Consider the following 23,547-nt stretch of genomic DNA (forward strand, 5'->3'; position numbering starts at 1 on the left):
TGCACGTTACACAACTGGGTGTACCACTAACCTAAATTAAAAACAAATGCTGTATCACACATAATCTTAACTAATGCGGCGACGTCCACACTGTCAAAATAGCCTTAAAAATAACAAATCCCTCACAAGAGAATATATTATAATCAAGTGAGAAATGAGACTATAAAAAAGGAATCTGTCATAATCTGTAAGGGGGCGTCCATAAATTACGTGAGGTGTTTAAGGGGGGGAAGGGGTCGAGTCAAATCTCATCTAATCTTACGTTGGAGAGAGGGGGGGTCTCGGCAAATATCACGCAATTTTTTTAAAAACCACGAAGCAAATTTGTTTTATTTTTCTTTTTACAATAACAATCCAACGCGTTTACGAAAGAAACTCTCATTTTGAAAAATCTCACGTGAGATTGGGGCTTGGGGGAGGGGGTTGAATAAAATCTTACGACATCTCACCAGGGGGGAGGGAGGGGCAGAAAATTAAAAAATAACACCTCACGTAATTTATGAACGCCCCCTAATGGCAACACTCGTGCGCCATGAACTTCCAAAATAGGTATATTACGTTCCTTCCGATTTAACTGGCGTTTATTCAAATAATTCGAAATTTATCAGCGCCATCTTTTGAACATGATTTTAAATAAAGGTTGAAAAATTCTGAAATCTTTGGATAAATCGCAAAATGTTTTCAAACGGCGTTTATTTTAATTTCATACAATTCTCCAAGAATAGCTTTACGCGTGGAGATAATAAATCGAGTGCACAGCACATACTCATTTTTGTAATTGTGAAATTTCCAGCCATTTTAATCGTTTTTTTTTTCACGAAATGGACGTTTGTGAGCCTCACACACCCGAACCCAATATCTGAGAATCAAACATCGTATGAATCGTATGATCTGTACAACCTTCCAACGTGCAAATATAAACGTATTTTCACAATTAATTTATTGACATGAAAACGGAACCCTAAAATGAGGCTAATAAAAAAACTGTTTACATAAAAATGCAACAAAATAAGTTCAAAATTTTAAATTCGTCACAAAGAAAACTTCACACCGCGTTCCCCCACTTTAAGAAAGAGACAAAGCATATATTTAAATGAAGAGTGAGCGAGAGAGACGCTCTCGTCCGTAATTTCAGAGATTTAAGTATTACGAGTATTTTACTAGTGGCGTAACAATGTTGATTACAATAATACTTGAATTTAAATCGGCGATAAATTGGTTTATTATAAATACCCTGTAAAATGGTTCTTGAAACTATATAAATTTAAATATTTACAAGTACATGTAAATTAACATCATTCCGTACACAATTTAAACAAAATCCTTACAGAGTATTAATTGGGCAGACATATGTCTATGAAACTGATATTTTTTTAGCAAATTCTCCGCTTATAGACAAAAATCAAAATCTCTGGAATAAAAAAAAAATTACAATTCTAGGACACAATCGTCTTTGTTGTTCTCATGCCCCCATTATCATGTCGCACATAGGCAGAAAACAGGGATTTAATAATGTTTTAGCGGCATTATCTCTAGGATAAGCTATAATTTGTATCACATCTATTTAATTCAGAAAATAGTTAGTACATAAAATAAATAAGCATTTAATAGTTACGCCGCTAGTATTACACGGTACCAAAGGGTATTTCATTCACATATAAATATTTTCAACATAAATTGACACAAAATCTCGCTCGAGTCTCGCGTCCGTTTATTTGCACGTAAATACGCGGGCACGAACATACAAAAATACTTACAGCAATATTTATAGAAAAAAAATCTATATACTTTTTACGATCAGGCATTTGTCTTATTCCCATTGAAGTGTTACCATGTCCGAAAAATACTACAAAATACATTTGTTGATGCATTGTAAAATTCCTTAAACGGCGACAATACAATTCATAACATAGTTAAATAATATTGGTCGGTCCTGGATTATTAAATTTTAGTTAATATAATGAAATTCTAAAACTAAGCCGCGCCCGCGCATATATCGCGATGAACTCAAACTGAATAAGTTATTCAAACCAATATTCAGTCAGTCATATTTCTCTTCGCCTGCGGTTCTTCCAATTCAGTTTCAGGCGGGTGTTCCAATCCTGGCACTATTATCTGTGTGTCTGACGCTTCCGACGGCTGGAAACAAAATGTGCAAGTAAGACACAATACTTACAATGGAGAACTAATATTATTAAGACACAATTCTTATAATAGAACTAATCTTATCTGTTTTTATTAGGACAACGACATATTTCCATTAAAAAAAAACAAGTATAAAAGTATACACATATCCTTCCGTTTGTCAAAAACGTGTTCGATTTTGACATACGGCTGTCTAAGTTCGCACTAAGTTTCGACACTGAATCACACTTAATAATCATAATATATAGTATATATTGCAGTAAGGTATAAATAACTTCCGCATTTCTTTTCACACTGACTGTACGGATATAAATAAAAGTTCTGCGCTGAGAATAAAAATAATCAAAGATTATTTATAAATATTTTGATATAAATAATCAAATATTTTGGACAAGGCCTGCCCCTAAATTGTCCTCAAAATCATTGAATCATAATGTAACACAAATTATGTTACAATCTCAGTCGATAAACATAAAGAATAAAAATATTTTCAAATATCATTAGCCATGCAATAAGACGCGTATATATAACAAAAAAAAATATAAAAATCGTTACAAGCAAGATTGGATGCAACTCAAAACAAATCGCATAACAAATTTCCAACCAAAAATCTACATTTCTATTTACCTTGGCATCAATACTCCCCGATCGTCCAATGACAAGCTTGTAACAATAATCATTTCAATAAAATCAGCCCTTTGGTACGATCTATTTATTAATTTTTAAATTAAATTATTTACTCCCGAGCAAAAATTACGAAGTAAAAAGCTCACGACCGCGACCCCATTAGGGTGCGTTCACGTATACAACCAGTTCGCAAGTCAAGGGCGTAGAGCGGGTAAGAAGAAGGAAGAGGGCAAGAAACTTTCCGCCACTCTTTTCAATCGCCAAGTTTTTAATACAAATTGTTTGAACTGGAGCAAATCAATCCCAATCGCATAATTATTAAGGTTTTATTCCCCTCAAATTCGTTACGTAATACGTGAACCAACTAATTAATATTTAGACGTCATACCATAGAGCTGATTGGATACATTGAATATCGACACTCTTACTAGAAAGTTAAAAAAAACTAGTTGCCAAAACGTTTTAGGATAATATGCCTCATTTGCCTGACACTCGCTATCTATCATTGGCATATCGGTTTCCTCGCGATTTTTTCCTTCACCGGACTGTAAGTGTTAAATACGCACATAGATAGAAAGTCCAATGTCTACGCTTAAGTTCTGGAGATACTAGACCAACTTAAAAACCTTATTTATAAGTAAGGTAAAACTTGATTGGATACGCATTCGATAACGTATACAAATTTAGACGTTTTGTATAAACCACACTTGTTCTACTAAAACGGAATCTTTAATTAAAATAGGACGTTAAAAATATACTGTAGCTGAGTAACTTTGGCTCTAGTAATAAATATTTTCACATTAACTTGGGTAACTCGTTCAAATTCTAGTTATTACGTAAATATTTTACGTACGTAGTAATAAATGTATGATTTTATCACTGACAGTTTCTAAATGACGGCTAATGTCAGCTAAACTTCAGTAAAATATCAATCAAATTAATTAATGATACATCGATTAGAAAACATACAAATGCTTTCCAAGTTTTAACTCCATTTAAACCATTCAATAAAAGTTAAAGAAACTCATAAACGCATTATTAAATCCACTACCATGATCAAATTACTGCAGTTATCATAGCTTCAGCTATATGTATTCAGTTAGTATTATAAACTAAAATAGTACTATTTTTTTTAAACAAGGCATATGTGTTGACATTAAAACCACTCTTTACTAAAAAATATAACACAACATTCCTATAATATGAATAATAACATGATATATAAAAAACTATAATACATATTTAAAATAGATGTTGCCATTACAATTCCAGATAAATCAATGTTATGATGAAAAAAATGTTATTAATATCAGACGACCATTTCATATATGGCAACACTGAATCGGAAAACATTAAACACTATACACTAAATTGGCAACATTGCCTAATAAATTAATTATTGCTTAAGTTCTAATGTAATTTTTCATATTTTCTAGGCATATACATATGTTTTAGAATGTATATATAAAAAAAAATACTTAGACAACACATTACATTAGAAAAGACTTGTGACAAGCAAGAGAAAGAGTTAACTCACCTCGCATTCGTTAGAACTGTCTTCTTTATTCTGTATGGGCCGAACTCTCTTTCTGCCACGAGGCGCCACTGTGTGCTCCATTTGCTGACCGCGTTTTGGTTGGAACTATTAATTAAATAAGATTATGAACTATGCAAATCAGATCTATTAGTTTAACGGTACAAGATTCAATTTCTGAAGATAAATAAATATCTGCATATGCCTGTTTTTTTTTTTTTTAATTATTCGGATTATAATATAACACAAGTTTGTTGTTGCTTTACTGAAAGCACAAAAAAATCTATTGGTTGCCGATCTAATTTTACATATTTTTGTTTTATACAAACTGTTATATTTTTATCTCACACACTGTTTTTTTTTTATTATCTTTAACGTATAATATCATAATCAATATTAAAACTATAGTAGTTTTATTCTAGTAGTACTAATGTACTCTTTACATATTTTTATTTAACTAATGTATACAAATATAGACAATTCTTTTTTAAAAGAGTAAGTGTGATGCTTCTTGCCCATTCTTTTCCACGGGAAACCTTTTGGAAGGGGCAATTAGAATCATCATTTTTATATTTTATTTAACATTCAAAAGTGCCATTTAAAATGGACCAAAATCAAAGGTCCCGTTTGAATTCTATATCATTAGGTTTTTAATAACAAAGTCATCGGTTTTATGACCATATATGTCCCTTCAATGTCGAACTTTGAAAAAAAAAATTTGTATTAAAAATGAAAAAAAAAAATTTTTTTTTTCATTTTTAATACATATTTTTTCGTCTCTTTCACTCACATTGTATTTACAGTGTAATGATATGAGTCCTGAATTAAAACCGTGCAATTAGGTTGTTTTTTATTATATGTTACCTGTAATTCAGGCGGTAAAAAGACCCTTGTGTTGACGAAGCACTCGCTCTGAGGCGCAAAGTACATGGTGGGAATGCGTACGTCCGAAGGGAACTCTCGCATTTCGAAGCTCGTCGACCGAGACCATATCACGGACATCGATAGGTCACAGATTGCCCATAATTTCTGAAATTAACAGAAAAATCAAGTTTTATATACAATTTTTTTTATATTTTTTATTTATTTATAAGTAAACTAACAGTTTATTTATTTAATTATAAGTAATCTAACAGCTTATACTTATACATATTATAATACAAAACACTACAGACAATACAGAAAGCCAAAACACATTACATAAACAATGTATGTTTATAAAACAGAAAAGAAGCAAGTGCATTAATAGATAAAGATACATTAAAAAAAAACTAAGTAAACTGAAATTTAACTTTATCTTACATGAAAAATATTTAAAAGCTCACAAATCTTGTATGAATTACCTATTATAAGTAATTAAGAATATATAGCAGATAAAGTGCGGTCAAGTATTACGTAAGCACTACAGGGGGGTGTGGTGGGGGGTCTTACATTTTCTTATTGGGTGATTACGTCACCAGTATTTATTTAATTTTTTACACATATTACCAACACATTGTCAATGCATGAAAACTTAATGTATTTTCGAGGATCCGAAAAAAATATTAATACATTTATGTAAACACCATTTATAAAGGATATATAAGGGTACCTATTTTGAGAACTGGCAACTATATCAAATGTTATCAAATATTTTATTAAATATCCGTTTTCGTATGATACAATTACAAGTATAATCGAGCAAAATAAGGACAAAAAAGAATTTTATTAAACTTAAAACGTCCCATAGGATTATAAACCTTACAACCACAACAAAATATCTTTATTCGTATAGGTAAACAAGTACACTTATGAACGTCAAAAAATTAAATTAATTGTAAATTTACATTTACTACCAGTTCGCAAGACAAGGGCGTAGAGCGGATAAGAACTGGCAAGAAGCTTTTCGCCATCGTGGTATGATAAGACCAAATGTAATAATACTCAGGCAAATAGTTCTGCTAATACAAAAGTATATATACTCACAAAGTTAACACTATCGTCCGTCTCATTCAGTGCGTCCTTGTGTAATTTCATCTTCTCGACCAGGTTCTTATAGAAGCTGTAGCAGTAGAAGTCATTTCGCGTGATCAGCGGCTCCAGGATGAACCAGAGACACTGTTTCACCATCTATTAACAAAAGTTGGCGGTTCTTTAATGATATGTTAATATTTTTATGTTCTTTATTCTAATTAATTCAAGTAGCATCCTCGTCGTTTAATACCTTAATAAACTGGCAACTGATATGAAATTTAAATATATATTGATATTTTTATTCTCACTAAAAATATACTATATAATATAAAATATAGGGTAGACCGTTCATGGTAATTCTTAATTAATTATTATATATTTGGATTTGTGGGGAAAATTAGTTTTAGCCACAAAAACATTTCACAAACATTTTCTAAACCTCGTTAGAAATACAAAATTAATGGTAAAAATTTACAAAATACCATGTTTAATATTAATAAAAAAAACATGGCCCGGATATGGCAACATTGAACAAAAATTTGTCTTCAAACCCGAAACTTAATTATTTTTCACAGAAAACGAATAAAAGATCTTTGATGACCCTAGTGTATTATATATATAGTATATAGTAATTCTCTCTACTTTTTATAAGCAGAAAAAATAACACTTGTTGATTGGTCCTTCGAGCCGGAGTTTACCTTGAGCTGTGCAACATTATCGTAGTTGGTGAACATCGGGTCATGAGTCAACACCGGAACAGCGAACACCAACATGTAGTCCGGCATTATGTGCGGAAGCTGGCTCACTGCTTGCTCCACTGCAAGTATAAAAATAAATGTTACTCTTACTACCTACAAATTTCATGATTTGCTTTTTTAAAAGAGTACCGAGAGTTTTTTACGCCGGCTTTTTCTCTCGGCCTACACCCTCGGTCTTTGCCGATGAGCAGGGATGCCTACAAGTTCGAATTGATTGACGTGGAATAAGTACAATACCTAGATAATCTTATGTTCCAAAATAAACGGATTTTTTTTTATTATTTATTAAATTCTGCGTAGATATGATCATTTTGTAGTCGACAGATAGTGTGTACATTCTGAAAGTTTCTAAAAAAAGCAACAAATTTTAAAAAATCTACAATTAACCTTAATAAATACAGTTTCTTTATGTTTGTGTGTGTTTTTAGGGGTCTCTTTTTATAAAAGGCACGCAATCAGGCGAACAACAGCGAACTTTTTTTTTATTTTTTTTATTTCTTTTCTTACTAGGGTTGCCTGGAAGAGATCGCTTGTTAGCGATAAGGCCGCCCATTGCATCCCTTGTAATTTATATATATTGTGTTATTTGTATTTCTTTAGCAACGAAGTGTAAATAAAATAAATAAATAAATAACAAGAAGCTAAGCTGCAGGGGAGTGTCGAATCTCCCCTTTCGTAAAAGGCTGTTTTTTTGTGTGTGTTAGTACAAAAGAAATGGCAGTAATTGGATGTTAACGTCTTTGTGTGAAATAATAAATGTGTAATCCATCCAAGCCATCTATGGCTTAACAACGCCAATTTTCGAGTATATTTTAGTATCATTTCTTACTCCATACAAGCAATATAAAGTGTGTCAAGGAAAAAATTTATTCCGGGTACACACACATACACACACATTAACATACTTACCCGAATTAGAAAAGATATAAGAAATAACTCACCCTTGGTCCCAATGGTAATATTCCGTACGTATTCCCTGCGCCGCACGACGTCCGCTAGCATATATTGCCGTATGATGCCACGTACACGTCTATCCGGCTCTCGGCCCGCCAGTGCGTACATACCCATGAAATCTAGAGGCAGGCATTTGTTTGGTATACCCTGGAATAAAAATACTTTGTACACATCTACATTAATTTCTTGCATAAATAGTGTCATCTATGCTTAGCCCTATTGTATGTAATATTATAATTAGAATTGGGCAAAATTAAATTCTACCAATTATTGATGCACAAATGCGTTGCCGGCTCTTGAAAACCAAACTTAAAATAAACTGTTAATTTATTTACCTTCGATAATCCTTTATGTAATTTTGCAGCAAATGTTTCTCTGACTTGTAGTACATCGTCCTGAAATAGAATATTAATTTAGTAATTCAGTCACTAAATAAGCTTTTTAACTTACATATGTTACTGTGTTTAATTTTTCAATCGAAGCCATGTTTATCACGTGAAGCGGACAGCGAAATAAAATTGTCTCTAGAGGATTTGAACGCAAATACGTAATTTTTTTTATCGTTGCTTATTTTTCAAGTAGGCCTTTAAAAAATAATGCTAATTGAAATTACGATTGTTTTTAATAGGAAAGTCTTTTCTTCAATCAAATCAAAAGCAATTCGTCTAGATTTTTCCTTATTGATTAAAAAATATTTACTTTCAAAACCGGAAGTAAAAATTTGAAATGAGTTTTTCAAAAACTTTGACCAATTTTTTTTTAGACCGAGTTTGCTAAAGGACAAAATGGGTGCCCGAATTTTTTATATCATAGGGGGCAGTTGTCGCGGCTTTTGAGGGAGGAATATGCTCTTTTATATATATTTATATATATATATATATATATATATATATATATAAAAGAGAAGACCCCTACATCTTGATTCCACAGTTCGCTAGTTATCAAAAAAACCGTCCTGTGAAGCGGACCATAGGAGACTTACACACTATTAACATACAATTTTAAGACAGTAATAAATATACAATTAACATACAGTTTTTAGACAGTAATAAATATATGCATACCACAATAAGATGTGACAAATTATAAAACTGTTCTGCGGTGAACTGATCCCCAACTCCTTTCTGTTCACAGATTTTCAACATGGCCGCGCCCGCAGCCAACCTCAAATGCGCCATTTCCGCTTTAGACAACTGGTTTTGCTGTAAAAAAAAAAGGTTAAAAATAAATCTCAACTGCCTCGAATATAAGGATACCTAGTACGTAATCACCCATTTTTATTTTTACATTCATTCACTCACCGACTCACTCATACACTCACTCACATACACAGCCACACACTTACACATGCACTCAGGCGTGTTGATAACAGTTAAAAAATAAATAAAATAAGGTTAAATAATGTAATTATTTTAAGGAATTTAGAATTAAGTTTGTTTATGAAAGAGCTGGGAATCCTGACAGAGGTTTTTTACTTAAAAAGGTTTCCAAATCTTACACTATAAAATGAGTGTGTGAGTGATCCCGGCATAGTGACATCAGGTCGTAGGTTCGATTCCCGGCTGTGCACCAATAAACTAACTTTCTATATGCGCATTTCACAGTCATATGAAGTGAAAAAATCGTGAGAAAACCAGCTAGTCTGCCTGAGAGCTTATCACCTACTTGCCTATGAGATTAGAGATAGAGAAAAAAAACTGAGGCCGAGACCTAAAAATGTAAAAGCCCTCTAGCATCGAGAGTGTCCATGGGCGGCGGTATCTCTTAACATCAGGTGAGCCTCCTGCCCGTTTGCCCCCTTTTCTATAAAAAAAAAGGTTGTAGCGCCACTGATTTATTTTTATTTTATCATCATCGAACATCACCTGCAACAAATCTCCTTTATGCGTGATGAACGCGTTCAGCATCCTAAACGTCTTCTGAGCGGACAGTTCATCCTTCTTCAGCCCCAGCAGCCATCGTGCCATACATTTGAGACCTTCCAGCTTGCATCGGGTCTCTTCGGGCAACTCATCTTCAGAACACCAGTCCCCTTGTGGGGCATTGGGGCCGCCGCCGCCTTCGCGGACTAGAAGCTCTTTTACAATCTGGAATAAAATTAATATATTTTATTGTATGTTTATTTTTCTGTTACAGGAGGCAACCGGTATGTAGTTAATATTAGATTTCAATTTTATTTTTTTTATTTTTAAATACTACTACAGACATTGCATTGGACATCTGGAAAGATGCTAAAGGTCGGCAACACATCAGCGAAAACTGTGTTTAGTTTTGAAGTTATAGTTCTTTTGGCGCGTAAGGGAAAAATGAGAGTAAGTTTTTACGAGACGCGCGCACACCGTCACAAAAATCCGACACCATAGAGTTAGCATAGTCAATATTTAAAAAAATCTCAATTTCATTAATTACATAGAAATATTTTTTTTGTGATATTTAAATAAACTTTATTTATAATAATAAGTTTTATTCTTCCACGTCCTATTTACATTAATTAAATAAAATAGATATGAATACAATTTTAACTAAGATCTCCGGGAGAAGGCCTCCTCCAATTTTTTCACCCTAATTTATTTTTTAAACTTTATTTAACTAGATATAATGCTTACAATAAAATTACAATAAAACTTTCAATGTAATACCATTTTTCTATTGTTAGTCTCGTTTTTTCCAACAGAATAAAAATTTTGAAAACATTTTTACCTTGTTCGCCAAAGAAGTATAATTTCAAACGCGTATACCTACATACGTACACACATACGTTCTTACGAACAACACTAACCTTTCTAGAAACAATATTCTTGATGTGAACAGGGAAGTTATCAGGCAAATTGTGTGCAATGTGTCCCAATGTGACTATCGCCGTCCTGTAGTGCTCCGACTGAGGATTCAACGTACTCTTCAACGTCTCCAGTATTTCTGTAAATATCTGCGTCCTCTGCTCTGGGACGTTTACGAAGAGACATCTGAAAATATCAAACACATACTAAATAACACAATTTCCCTCAAATTCGACTTTGGAAAACGATAGAGTGTCGAAATCTCCCCTATTCTAAAAGATGTATGTGTGTGTTAAAGTGTGGTGTGTTTATAGTATAATGGAAATGGCAGTAGTTGGATGTTTACGTCTGTGTATATCTATCCTTATGGAATAAAAGGGCGAAAAATGCGGTGAGGATGAGAGACAAGTTGAAGAATTTGAAAGACATGACATTGACTTTATGTTCTTTAATGTAGTACTCAAATAAAATTAAAAAGAGAGATTTGTGTTTAGAGTTGTGTCGATTCTTAGTCTTACTATAGTTATTAGGTCAGCTAACTTTTTGTATTATATAAACCTAACGTGCGTTTTTAATTCGAAAAAATACGCTTTTAAAATGCTGTATAAAATTCTATATAAAAGTAATTTGAATCAATTAATATGAACTTTACACAATGCTTTATGCGAACTGCATTAAATATAATATGTAGTTACAAAATATACTAATTTAAGAATTATTTCACATTTCACACCAAAAACTTCTAAAAATCTATATATCAGAAAATGCTAGGATTTTTCCGTAGTATAAAAAAATCTCCATATGAACGGAGATAATAAAAAAGTCACTTTAAAAAAGCTTTTGCGAACAATTTTGTTACTGTTAACGTACAATACGTTGCTTCAACGTACACTTAACGTACAATACGGAGGTCTTAGATTCGTAATAATTCTACTATATAGGTTAAAAAAACAGTAAATATATATAAATCAATGATTCTTGAATTCTTACATTATTCGCTATTAATATGACTGTATATAAGATCATAGAAACATACCTGACAGCATTCTTGGCTTGTTTCGGTGTTCCAACTTCGGCATATGCTTTGCATAATGTTATCAATTTTGGAAACAGTGTCGGGCATGCTTCACCTGTAAAATAAAATCATACAGATATTGTATACATATATATCTTACTAAAATAATTTTCGTTTTAAATTCCCAAAAATAAAAAAAAATCCCAAATCATTTTAAAACGTTAAAACGTAATTATTTTAACGACCCTTGATGCGACACCACACAAGTAGTGATGCGATGTCGCCCTATTATTTTTATTTTTAGTTATTATTTTTATTTCTTGTGATTTTGTTTTATTTTATTTTTGTTTATTTTGTTGTTGTTTCTTTGGTTTTTCCTTTGATATATTGCTTAAGTTCTAATGTAATTGACGTAATATCTTTTAATCATTTTTACGTTAACTGAAATAAACTACAATTTAAACTCACCCAAAGGCCTATATTTTCCGAGGAAAGTCAACGCAGCGAGAATATGTGGGGCTATTGTTTCATCATCCAACTCCAACAATGAAGTGAGACGATTCAGAACGTCCTCGTGTAAGAAATGTGCCGGAAACACAAACGACAACATCACTATGAGCTTGAGACCGCGAGATGCGGCCTTTTTTATGTCTATTCCTGTAATTGAAAAGGTTTTTTTTTGACAAAACTGTTTATTTTTAGACTTTTATATTTCTGTATGAAAAATAATAAATAATAAATCATGAATCATGTTAAAAATATAAAAAGAAAAGACGCAAATGAAGTCAAAATATTGACAGTGTATGTGAAGAAATAATTATATTTGTTTTAGATTGTTATCTATCATGTGTCAAAACATACATTTTATTTAATTATAAGATAAACAATTTGTTAACCTGGGGAATAAAACGCGAGTTTTGTTTTGTTATTAAAGTAACAAGAACCTTGTTTTTTTGAAGTATTCAAATTTAAATTGTGAATTTAATTAAAATAACTATTTTCAAGGACTATTATGATAACAAACTCTATTTTTGGCACTTGAATAATTACTTCACCTATATTATTTAGTTTTTCATTAGTTTTAAGATCTTTTGTTTTAAAACTTAGTTTAGTTTTAATAAATTCTTTTTTGGCTTTAATTCCACACAATAAATGCAATATATTTAAACAATAATATTACCTATAGAGAAAAAAGGTTATATATACCAACGATAATACTCAGTTGTTTATGATGTTTTATATCTGAGTTAGTTTAGTTCATTGTTACTTACTAAGGTGCTAGGTTAATGATTGTATCAGATAGGTGGTCTATAGAAATACTTACCACATTCTTCAGCTATTGAAGTATCCGTTCCTCTCACAGCACCTTCCACATAACCGACAAGGATTAACAAGGATTCATGGTCTACCATCACTGAACTCACTCGCTCAAGGAGCATTTTCACTGTGTTATAGTATATATTGGTCATCACCGGCTGACCCAGCTTTTTAAGAACGCTTGACTGAAAAAAAAGTCATATTGGTGATAGAACAAACTGAGATTTAATGAAAAAGAAGACATTATTCAAGTCAAAAATTAATTAATAAAAAAACGGGCACAGTACCAATAGAACAGTTGGCCTATAAACTATATGCCAACTGTTCCCCGGCATATAACGTATAAATAACAGAAAAATATTAATTTATATTAAATTAAAAAAACAAATTAATACTCACAGTCGTCCTAACACAGACTTCACAGCTCACATTCGGATTCAAAATCGTCTCCATTCCCTGCAGCAACTCGGGCGCCTTTTTCATATGCTCCGAGAACTGATTCAAAAACTCCTGCGCCTTCACCGACTCCGGCAGAAACTTGGAGCTGATGTGCAACACCTTAGTTATCATCTCCTTCTGCACCTGCGGTGTCGGCGGCTTCCTGTGCAACTCCACCCACTCGGCCACAGTCCTACGCACAGCCAGTTGGTGTTTTTGCAGTTCAATAAACGCCTTGGTCGCATTATCACCGACATTCGACATCAGATAGTAGAGTTTCTTCATTCTGGTCTGCGGCGGGAGGGTGTACGGCACCAGGGACGTATTCAGAAGCCTCTCAACGAGGAGTCGATCTTCGATCGCTGTCATGTAATACCCGTGAAGGATTTTGTCTTTAATCCATTCAACCGCTTTCTCTGTAGCGGGCGGTACGCTGTCCTCCGTTAGGAACTTCTTGTATATCATCGCCAGTCCTGACATCGCCTCTTTGCGTATTTTGAACTTTTTATCCAGGGTCCTCTCTTTCACGAAGTGGAGTAAATCTTCCGACTCGGCAACCGCTTCAAAATCTCTTTGTGCCGTCGCTATAATCGCCATAACCACCTCGTACCGGACTTGCTCATGCGCATCGTGCTGTCTCATCTTCAGCGTCTCCGTAATATCCTGCCTCAAATCCCGATGGTGGACAAGGAAATGCATACAATATTGGACACATTTAATTCGAATGGGGACTGAGATATCGTTGAATCGACCTAAAAACGCCCGCCATAGAGCCGGATATTGCTTGGCAAGTTCCGAACCGGGTTCAGAGAACATTCTAGCAAGTAACGCAACAGCGCTTAATCGCTCTTGAAATTGAGCCGATTTCAGCTTGCATTCGAGCTGTGGGAGGACAGACAGCAGGACCGTAGGACAACACTGATTTAACTCGTAAATTAATTCGTAAACTTTTGTAAATATAAGAAGACCCTTTTCTTCTTTGCCAAGGATTAGGACGTGGTTGAAAAACTGAAAAAGAAATCACGATTCACAGCCGTAATAATTTAACAGATACAAACGAATATTTATCACACAATCTTTTGAATTAAATTTATGTATAAAGATAGAAATTGAATTCTTGAAAATCTAAGTACTAAAAAAACAAAATACAAAGTATTGTCTTTTATTAACATAGATTTTACTTTTTTGACATTGAACACCTTTTGTCTTCAAGTCACCGTGACCACGCCAAACGTCGGATAAATTTAAAACTATGTTAAATAATCATAATAATAATACATAGCTTCAATCCGGTAAAAAAGTGTCTTTACCCAACCAAATACAAGTTTGAACCTGGAAATATAATTTCAAAACTTACCGCCTGTATATACGGTTCCAGGGTATCACAAGTCTTAGCCAAGAGTTCTTTCGCAAGTGCGTATGCATGTTTGTTATCCCTTTTATTGGGCTCCACTAGATTTACTAGTATGACATTTAACAACTCGTTTGAGACAACATCAGATTCTGTGATCAGCGGACAGAGGACGTCCAGCATGAAGGATTTCACCTTCGATGAGTGTTCTGAGCTGTTTGTGAAAAATAATACTTAATAAATAAGAATTAAATAAAATACACATTTCATTTTTTTTTAATTTACAGTTCACGAAATCAATTGCATGGTGCAATTACGGAATCGAACGAATTACCTCCAGGCAACCCTAATTAAGTATTAATAAATACAAAAAATAAATCGAAACATGATATTAAATTACCATCTATAAATAAAACAATAGAGTATATTTATAAATGTGTCCACGTAAATTAATAGAAGATAATACAATTATTATAATATATGTAACTATTGAATAAAAAAAACTAGTTTCATTATTTACATAACATTACGCACTTAGTAAATATTAACTGTATGACCTAGTTAACTTTGTATCACTCACATAAATTTGTGTCAAAAGTAAATACATTTTAAAGAAGACAGATCAAAAGAGTTCGGTCCTCATACTACGGATATGAAATTCAAATTTCTGGAGGCATCTATCAATAAATATATGAGAGCCAATTTTTTATTTCTAAAAAGACAAAAGACGTCAAATATCTCCCAGCTAAGTTCACTTTTATTTATATTCCACCATTCCACATTACTTAATATTTATATTCCACCGTGGAAACGATCATTATTAGCCAAATCGATCTAGCCATTCTATTTTGTCTCAGTCAATTTATTGTTTATTACGATATCTTACATTTATCCAAACTAGGATTTTCTAATTATATATCATTACTTTATAAAAAAAGACACGATTTTAATGAATTTAGTTTAACAGCTAACTCGAGTCTAGTAGTAAATGTAAATTTACAATAAAAAATTTTGACGTTCATAAGTGTACTTGTTTACCTATAAAGATATTTTGAGTTTGAGTTTAATCAGTCGCAAAACCTTCACGCTTAATAAATTATGCTAATAATTATTAACGGTGCAATAATGGAACGTGGCAAAGAATATATGCAATATGAAAGATATGAAAGATAGTTCATGGTGAATACTTGCAACCTTAATTACTAATTTGAATTATATATATATATTAATAATTGTCAATCAGTTTAATATGTGTATGTTGTTTGGTTGATATTTAGTCTAAAATTCTGTGTACAGATATAATTCGATATCAGATTTTCAAATGTTGTTTAGTGTGTAATAAATGTATGTATGTAATCAATCTGTTTACTGTTTTTGTATGTAAATGTAAAAATAAAATAAATAAAAGTCAGTCAAATACCATCACTTACTTAACAATTTTGAACATAAGCGAGAAAAGTGCACAGAAGATCTCTTGGCAGTCCTCGAGTTCGAAGCACATATTAAATGACTTCACATAGGCCAGGTTTTCCAGGAGATAGAAGTATCTCTTGAACGCTGGATCCTTCGGGTCCTTTAGACCTTGTAACTGATTGATCAGGAACAGGAATATCGTTTTGACCTGTAATTAATAGACATGTTATAATGTTTTTTATTCACATTTATATAAAATGTGACCAAAACATTGGCTTTGGTTTACGCAGGTTTCATAAATCGTTTACAGCAATCGTGGTCAGCAAAAAGCAAAGCAAAAAGTAGCTGCCAAATGAAATTGACAGATGACTAATTGTCTATTAGCTGTTGTATAGTTATGAGTAAATAAATATTTCATATTATGATTAGTCATTAGTATATGTATGAAGAGGGATTAATAATAAATATACATTAACGCCATCTCTGTTAACCATAAATAACTATACTACTTATAGACGTAACTAAGACGTAAATTAGACAAATTAAAGTACGAAGTCGAAATTTAACGTGCATTATGATTTTCATAAATCAAATCCAAGACGTTATTGGCGTAAAGATTACTTAACGCTAAGTTTGACTTATATATTTTTGACAAAATTCATATTGATAAAATTCATATTGGTACAAGGTTGGAATAAGTGATACCTAGAAGATCTTATGTTCCAAAATAAACGTATTTTTATTTATTTTATTTTGACTGAAATTTGGTCATTATCACATATTAGAAAATTGTACAGTACAGAAAGTTTTAAAACACTAGTCGAATGATACAGTTTTCGGAGGAGTTCTAGAGTGAACTGAATGTGTGAGAAAAGGACGATAGGATACGCGATAGAAAGGAAAGATCGGAACCTTCTCCAATCCAAAGAGAACATTCTGGAATATCGCACGATAAAGACGGAGCGATGTGCGAAAGAGATAAAGAGTACGTACGTACTTATGTGTATTCGTAATTGTGCGATAATAATAGAGCAAGTACCACTCCTTCCTAAAAAGTATTCGAATATCCTTCAAGATTACTACCAGAGATTTATAAGCGACCCAAAGCGAGACCCGAATGCGAATAGTGAAAACAAGTGATAAAAAGTGTGAAGCGTAATAGAAGTACCATACAGTAATAGAGACCATACTTTGTGTGTGTAATTAGTGTATTACTGCGCGTAATTTTCGGATTTTTTGTGTTAACAAATTCCTAATAAATCATAAACCCTTGAAAAGAACTACAGCGTTTTTCATCCGATTCCCTACCTCATAAAAATATTATACATTTATATACATTATATATTTATATACATATACAATATTATACATATACACAAGTTTATTGGGCATGAGCATGTGACAAGAATATCGACACATTTATGTACTAAACATAAATATACTACTTACTATATATAAAATTAGGTATTTTTCAAAAAAGCCTTTTGATATAATCGATATAGATATTTCCAGTACTAATTTAAACGCATTATTTTTTACGTACATTGAACTACAACAGTTATTAGCAAGAAACTGTGACAGTACAACTTAACAGAATAAACTTTTAATAACACATCTAAAGGATTTTGAACTTAAAAAAAATCTCTTTAGGCCTGGGCCTCAAATATCTGCATCCGTTTTACGCATTCGTTAATCTAATAGGCAAGTAGGTGATCAGCCTCCTGTGCCTGACACACGGCTGCCCTCATAGATAAATCCAGAAAGGAAAATATTCTATAACTAGCTGAACTGGCAAACGTCGTTTTGCCATGTATATCATTTATGGTTATTGTGCCTCACTCGACATAGATAGGTATAGTGTGTCGCGGACTTTTTTGTAGGTATTTATAAGATCTACAGTTACTTAGAACATTTTATGGTTCTATCTTTAATAGTTTAGGCAGGGTACTCAAAATAAGTAACTTTTTTGGTTGATTATTTACACCTTGTGTCCGAAAAACCCTAATATCTTACGGAACCCTATTTTTGTTCAAAATTAAATATAGCCTATATTACTCGTGGATAATGTAGCTTTCGAAAGGTGAAAGAATTTTTAAAATCGGTCCAGTAGTTTATGAGCCTATTCAATTCATACAAACAAACAAAAAATCAAACCTTTCCTCTTTATAATATTATATATTATATATATATATTATATAAGTATAGATTATCCGTTAATCGTACTACATTTAGGTAATAACTCGTCTATTCCATACATTTTCCTCCTTATCGATCCTTAGTTATTCCAATTAAAATTTGATATCATCAAGTATTATTATATACTTTAAACCAATGGGAATAAATAACATTTTTCTATACAGATAAATTATATCTATTATTCAGTTGCAACGACCTAGTTTTATCATTGTTAAAATACAGGTCTTGAATGCTCCGCTTTTTATATTACTTTGAATACATTTTCCCTTTTCTTAATTTTTTTTTTAAATAACTTTTATGGTGTTTAATTATTAAAAACGATATATTGACTGACGATATTTTCCTATTCATAAGCACATATATTGTATCAATAACTTCATAACGAAAATAATTGATTTATAGTTTGACAAATTGGCGGTGTTTGGTAATTAATTAATATAGTTCCAATACCCCACAATATGTAATAAGTCTTTATAATTTATCCCTACTTATTTTGTATAAGTTAATTGGCTGTATTGTTGAAGTACCACAATATTAATAGGCTATTTTTAATCACTGTTTAAAAAAAAAAGTAAATTTTGTTAAAAATTACCTGCTCCTGATCTTTATATGGTGCCTCCGGTGCGTATACCCGCAACACATCAGCGATGCAGCAAGCGATAAGCAGCTGCACATCCCTTGAAGGGTGTGAGAGGAAGAAGTCATCGGCCAGGTGCAATGCCAGTGGTATATACTGTTGGTACATGCCCTCATCTTGCCCAAGACCTTGTAGGGTATGTGCGAGCGCCTGAAATTAATGCAATATTATTATTTAGTTTGTCTTGATCAGGATAAAATGTACAGCAAGTGTGCTGTATGTAAGTATCAATAAACAATCAAACATACATTTAGTCATAAAACTTCACATATTATTTATTTTATTTTATTTATTTACACTTCGTTGCAAAGGAACAAAAATAAAAGAATACATAAAAATTACAAGGGATGCAACGGGCGGCCTTATCGATAACAAGCGATCTCTTCCAGGCAACCCTAGTAAGAAAAGAAAACAATAAATAAAAATGATGAGTGCAAGAAGTGCATAACCAGACGTTATTTATATTAAGAAAAGAAAAAAAATCAACATTAACAATTATATGAAATAATCGCACACCAGCTTTTCCTACTACAAATTTCATCTTCTAAGTATTTCCATCAAACCTTATTTATACAAACAATTGGATTTAACAATTAATCGCCTGCGCACGAACATAAAGGCTAATCAAATATATTTACCTAAAATACAATTATTGTATCTGCAAAAACTTTTACATAATTTTTTTCTGTGAACCATTTTCAGTTTGTGACAAAATTACCGTCAAGGCACTAAACCCAACCCCAAGGAATTTAGACAATCTAGAGAATCTTATAAATTAATTTACAAATGTTTATCTGTTCTTTATCGTATGGCACACATGCACAACCAAAAGTGCTATAAGCAAATTCTTATTAAAACCGTAATGCAATGATGTGTCAGCTGTTATTACAGTTTCATATTACAATAATCCATAGAACATGCTTTATATCAAAACAGTTACACAAGTGCAGAGACATTTCTGCAATTTTTATAAGTAAAAGTGGAACATAGGCAGAAGAACGTAGTGTGGGCCTTGCCAATACAAAATGTTTACCAATCGTACCATCAATCATTGTGACTTTCATAAATAATAATAATAATAATAGCCTTTATTCAGATACATTACATATTTTATATATTTAAACAAATTTTCATATTAATTAAAGACTTTCATAAATAATAACCTACAATTCATAGCTTACCTTAAGTCTTCGGACAAGTTCATCTGGACCTAGGTCATCGGTTATTGGGCGGCAGCCTTGCGGGTACACTATTTCCGCCATGCTGCCAATCTGCATTGTATAAAATCTTTTCATCAATTATTTTGCGATATAAATGCCTAGGCTGAATATAGTGCCAAGTTTATTAACATTCTTTTCTAATCAAGCCTGAACCTCATGGTGATACAGTTAGCAGAACATCCTGTATAAATACTATTACATAGCCATTAAAGGTGCTAAAGTAGAGTCAGACATATCTAAAGATTTTGTGTCCAAACTTGATTTCAAATTTCTAATATCTAAACAGTCTTATTGCTGAATAGTTTATAATATATTTAAAACTTTACTAAGTTTTCAACCACACCAATTTTCAAACCTACTTTTTGGGGTCATAGACTTAAATTTAGAAATTTGACCTAAGTTGTTAATCAGTTTTGCAAGCCATGCATTAATATTTGAATGCTTAATATTTATGTGTTAAATCTAAGTTGAATCTAAATCTGAAATCTTGTTAGATTAATTAATAGTTTTATTTTTAAAAATAATTTATATTTATTACTATTAAAATAATTGCTTTTATTTACATTTTATGACTCTGACATTAGAGTCATAAATATAATATAATTTCATCTATACAATATTAAAGCATTGGCTTTAATATTGTATAGATGAAATTATATAAGCTATCTCAAAATCTTGTTATGTATGGAATAACTAGATAGGCATACTTAACATAATTATTGACTGCCTGATAAGTAATACACACATAAAAATGACACATTATAATGTTACAGATAATAGACACATGTAAAGAAGTTGTATGTCTATAATGTATGAGGTCATAAAAATTCAAAACTACTCATATATATTGAAGTAATAAGAAATAACTCACTATATTTTTACTCTTATATATAAATTTTATTGATGTGATGATGATTAAAATAATTATTAATTTTAATTTAATTGTTCTTTGTCACTATGTTGTCTCAAAGTTTATAGGGAGTTAAAAAGAGAATGGAGGCCATCCGCACTTACTTAAAGGTGTTTAAGAGGTAAGTTCTTGCTTCAAGGTCATGCAGACTTTGTAGCATCCAAACTACAAGTGTATACTTATGCAGAATAAACTACATATGTATTGCATTTACAACAAACTGATTAGTACTACCTAGTTAAGTAGTAAAACTAGAAATCTATCAACACAGCTTGGCATTATAGCATTATGAAGACCATAATATGTTATAATGCCACAGTCAAATTTGTAAGGCAATATGATTTTTTTTCTTTGTCATGGCACAATTTAATAATTTACTGTATAATTCCAGCAGTATTTTGTTGTTAACCTAATACGGAATATGCACATTAATATAGTGTGGCAAAGCATTACTATCATAACTCTAAAAATGATATTCTAGTCAACTTTAATTAAATGGAAATTCATCAAGTACACAGAGTGGGACCCTGTTTAGTATGCAAGGTAGTGTAATTCAAAAAATCCTATAAGTAGGATGACCTGAATTTTATTCAAGGGATTATAAATATCACTTAAAAAAAGTCATCTGCAGGAAAAGTCAGATTCAGATTTCAGAAAAGTCAGGAACATCATTGTTGACAACTATCAACTTTTGTAAAACATATCTAAATATACTTCAACGATTAATGGTTACCAGAAATGATTTTTATCAAATTTAACATATTCTTTCTTACAGAATTCCAACACATTGTAAGGGACAACCAATACAGCATTGTGGCCAATGCACCAAAATATTCTGTTTTAAACAGTTTAGTATAAATTCAGTTGGTATGAATAAGTAGCACTGTAAGGATTTTGATCCTTTTAAAACAGCATGTTTGGCAACAGACATCCCACACGTCACTAGTAGGTGTTATGAAAATCTGAGTCGGTCATCAGTTAGGAATATCAAATGCTTTAAATTTAAGCGTATGAAGCACATTTAATGCAATAATGGCTTTCGTAATCTGTCATGTTCGAGACTAACAAAACATATTTGTTTAGCAATGACTGCAAACACATCTTTTAAGAACTCTCAACAAGATTTCCTATGGCATTATAATGAAAACATGAGATGGAACATGATACAAGTTAAATTTTTACATACAATTATCGAATAAGAGAAAAAATACAGTGAAAATGGCACAAATACGTACAAGAAGTCATAGACGTGTGCTCCGTGTTCCCGATGTTTACAAAATCAACTATTTAAGTCTAATGTAACGAAACAATCACCAATATAACATAATCAATTCATAAAACATACACTTAGAAACAAATCATAGCACTAACGAATGTTTCATTGATCTAAATAAAGTACAAAAACGTATCAAAAATTTTTTGGATCGGTGGACGCCAAACTGCGGGAAAAACTACTTTGAAGTTAGCTACTTTTCATAGCTGTCGCAAATCAAAGCTGTCGTGTCTATGCTTTTAGTTGAAAAATCCAGAACCGCGAAGTCTTTCTTTTTTGTACTGGCAATATAACTCTGTATTCCTTCCAATAGCCAAGTTGATAGTACATATATATTTATATATATATATATATTTATATATATTTATATATATATTGTTATTAAGAAGTATATAAAAAAATTACTTTAGAAAGCGTTAAGGAGTTAACAATATTGTAGATAAATAATTATAAATGTCTTCATCTGCCTAATCTCAATACTGTCTTGAAGTATTTAATTTGACCGCAGGTTGTCTAATATGTGTGAGCATTAAGAATGATAATTAACTCTTAAAATCTTGACTTGTTTACAAGGTACGTCATAAGGCCTGGTGCGCCATCAACCACTCTGGCCAGGCGGTTGACAGAGATCCTATCTTTTAATAATGTATGGATTTTTCTTTTTATGTGCATAATAATTAATAATTGCTCCTATGGTGAAGGCAAACATCATAAAGGAAGCGACAAGTAATAAATGAAATGTGTCAAATTTCATGCCAATGACCAATCACAGATCTGAGCCCGTCTTGATTATTTTCACAAAAAAATTATAATATCAAATTATGCTATTGCACTTTTTAAATATTTTTTCCTGTAAAATGTAAATATAAAAATTGATATAAACTGAAAACATGGTAAACTAATAATAACGAAACTAAATATAGTTCACAATTATTTTAATAATGGACCTATAATATAATCATATGATCCTAAGTAGTGGCATGCGTACCCCTGGCATGCGTATTTCCACAGTATTTAAGGATGTTTTAA

At 31.8% G+C, this 23,547-nt stretch overlaps 1 protein-coding gene across 1 annotated transcript; it reads right to left on the bottom strand.

Annotated features, from left to right (window-relative positions):
* Positions 1-332: 332 nt before the first annotated feature.
* LOC110995957 (sister chromatid cohesion protein PDS5 homolog B-B) lies at positions 333-22,711 on the bottom strand. Its single transcript, XM_022263414.2, has 19 exons — positions 22,481-22,711; positions 20,297-20,386; positions 19,071-19,265; positions 16,300-16,490; positions 14,876-15,083; positions 13,480-14,526; positions 13,088-13,265; positions 12,232-12,420; positions 11,785-11,878; positions 10,751-10,934; positions 9,837-10,058; positions 9,036-9,173; positions 8,307-8,366; positions 7,959-8,118; positions 6,958-7,076; positions 6,272-6,415; positions 5,171-5,335; positions 4,310-4,414; positions 333-2,139 (listed from the first exon to the last, which is right to left on the bottom strand). The coding sequence occupies exons 2-19, from the start codon at positions 20,375-20,377 to the stop codon at positions 2,038-2,040; spliced, it is 3,582 nt and encodes a 1,193-aa protein (XP_022119106.2). The 5' UTR covers positions 20,378-20,386; positions 22,481-22,711; the 3' UTR covers positions 333-2,037.
* Positions 22,712-23,547: the final 836 nt, after the last annotated feature.

This window comes from Pieris rapae, chromosome 20 (genome assembly GCF_905147795.1).
Source record: "Pieris rapae chromosome 20, ilPieRapa1.1, whole genome shotgun sequence".
In the NCBI taxonomy this organism is placed as follows: domain Eukaryota; kingdom Metazoa; phylum Arthropoda; class Insecta; order Lepidoptera; family Pieridae; genus Pieris; species Pieris rapae.

Bases quoted from the DNA above. Each gene is read 5' to 3' on its own strand.
- LOC110995957 (XM_022263414.2), bottom strand. From the start codon at position 20,377: ATGGCGGAAATAGTGTACCCGCAAGGCTGCCGCCCAATAACCGATGAC. The intron at 5,336-6,271 runs GTGAGTATATAT...TGTTAATTTCAG, and splicing joins CGGACGATAGTGTTAACTTT to AAATTATGGGCAATCTGTGA. The intron at 2,140-4,309 runs GTGAGTTAACTC...TTTTGTTTCCAG, and splicing joins ACAGTTCTAACGAATGCGAG to CCGTCGGAAGCGTCAGACAC.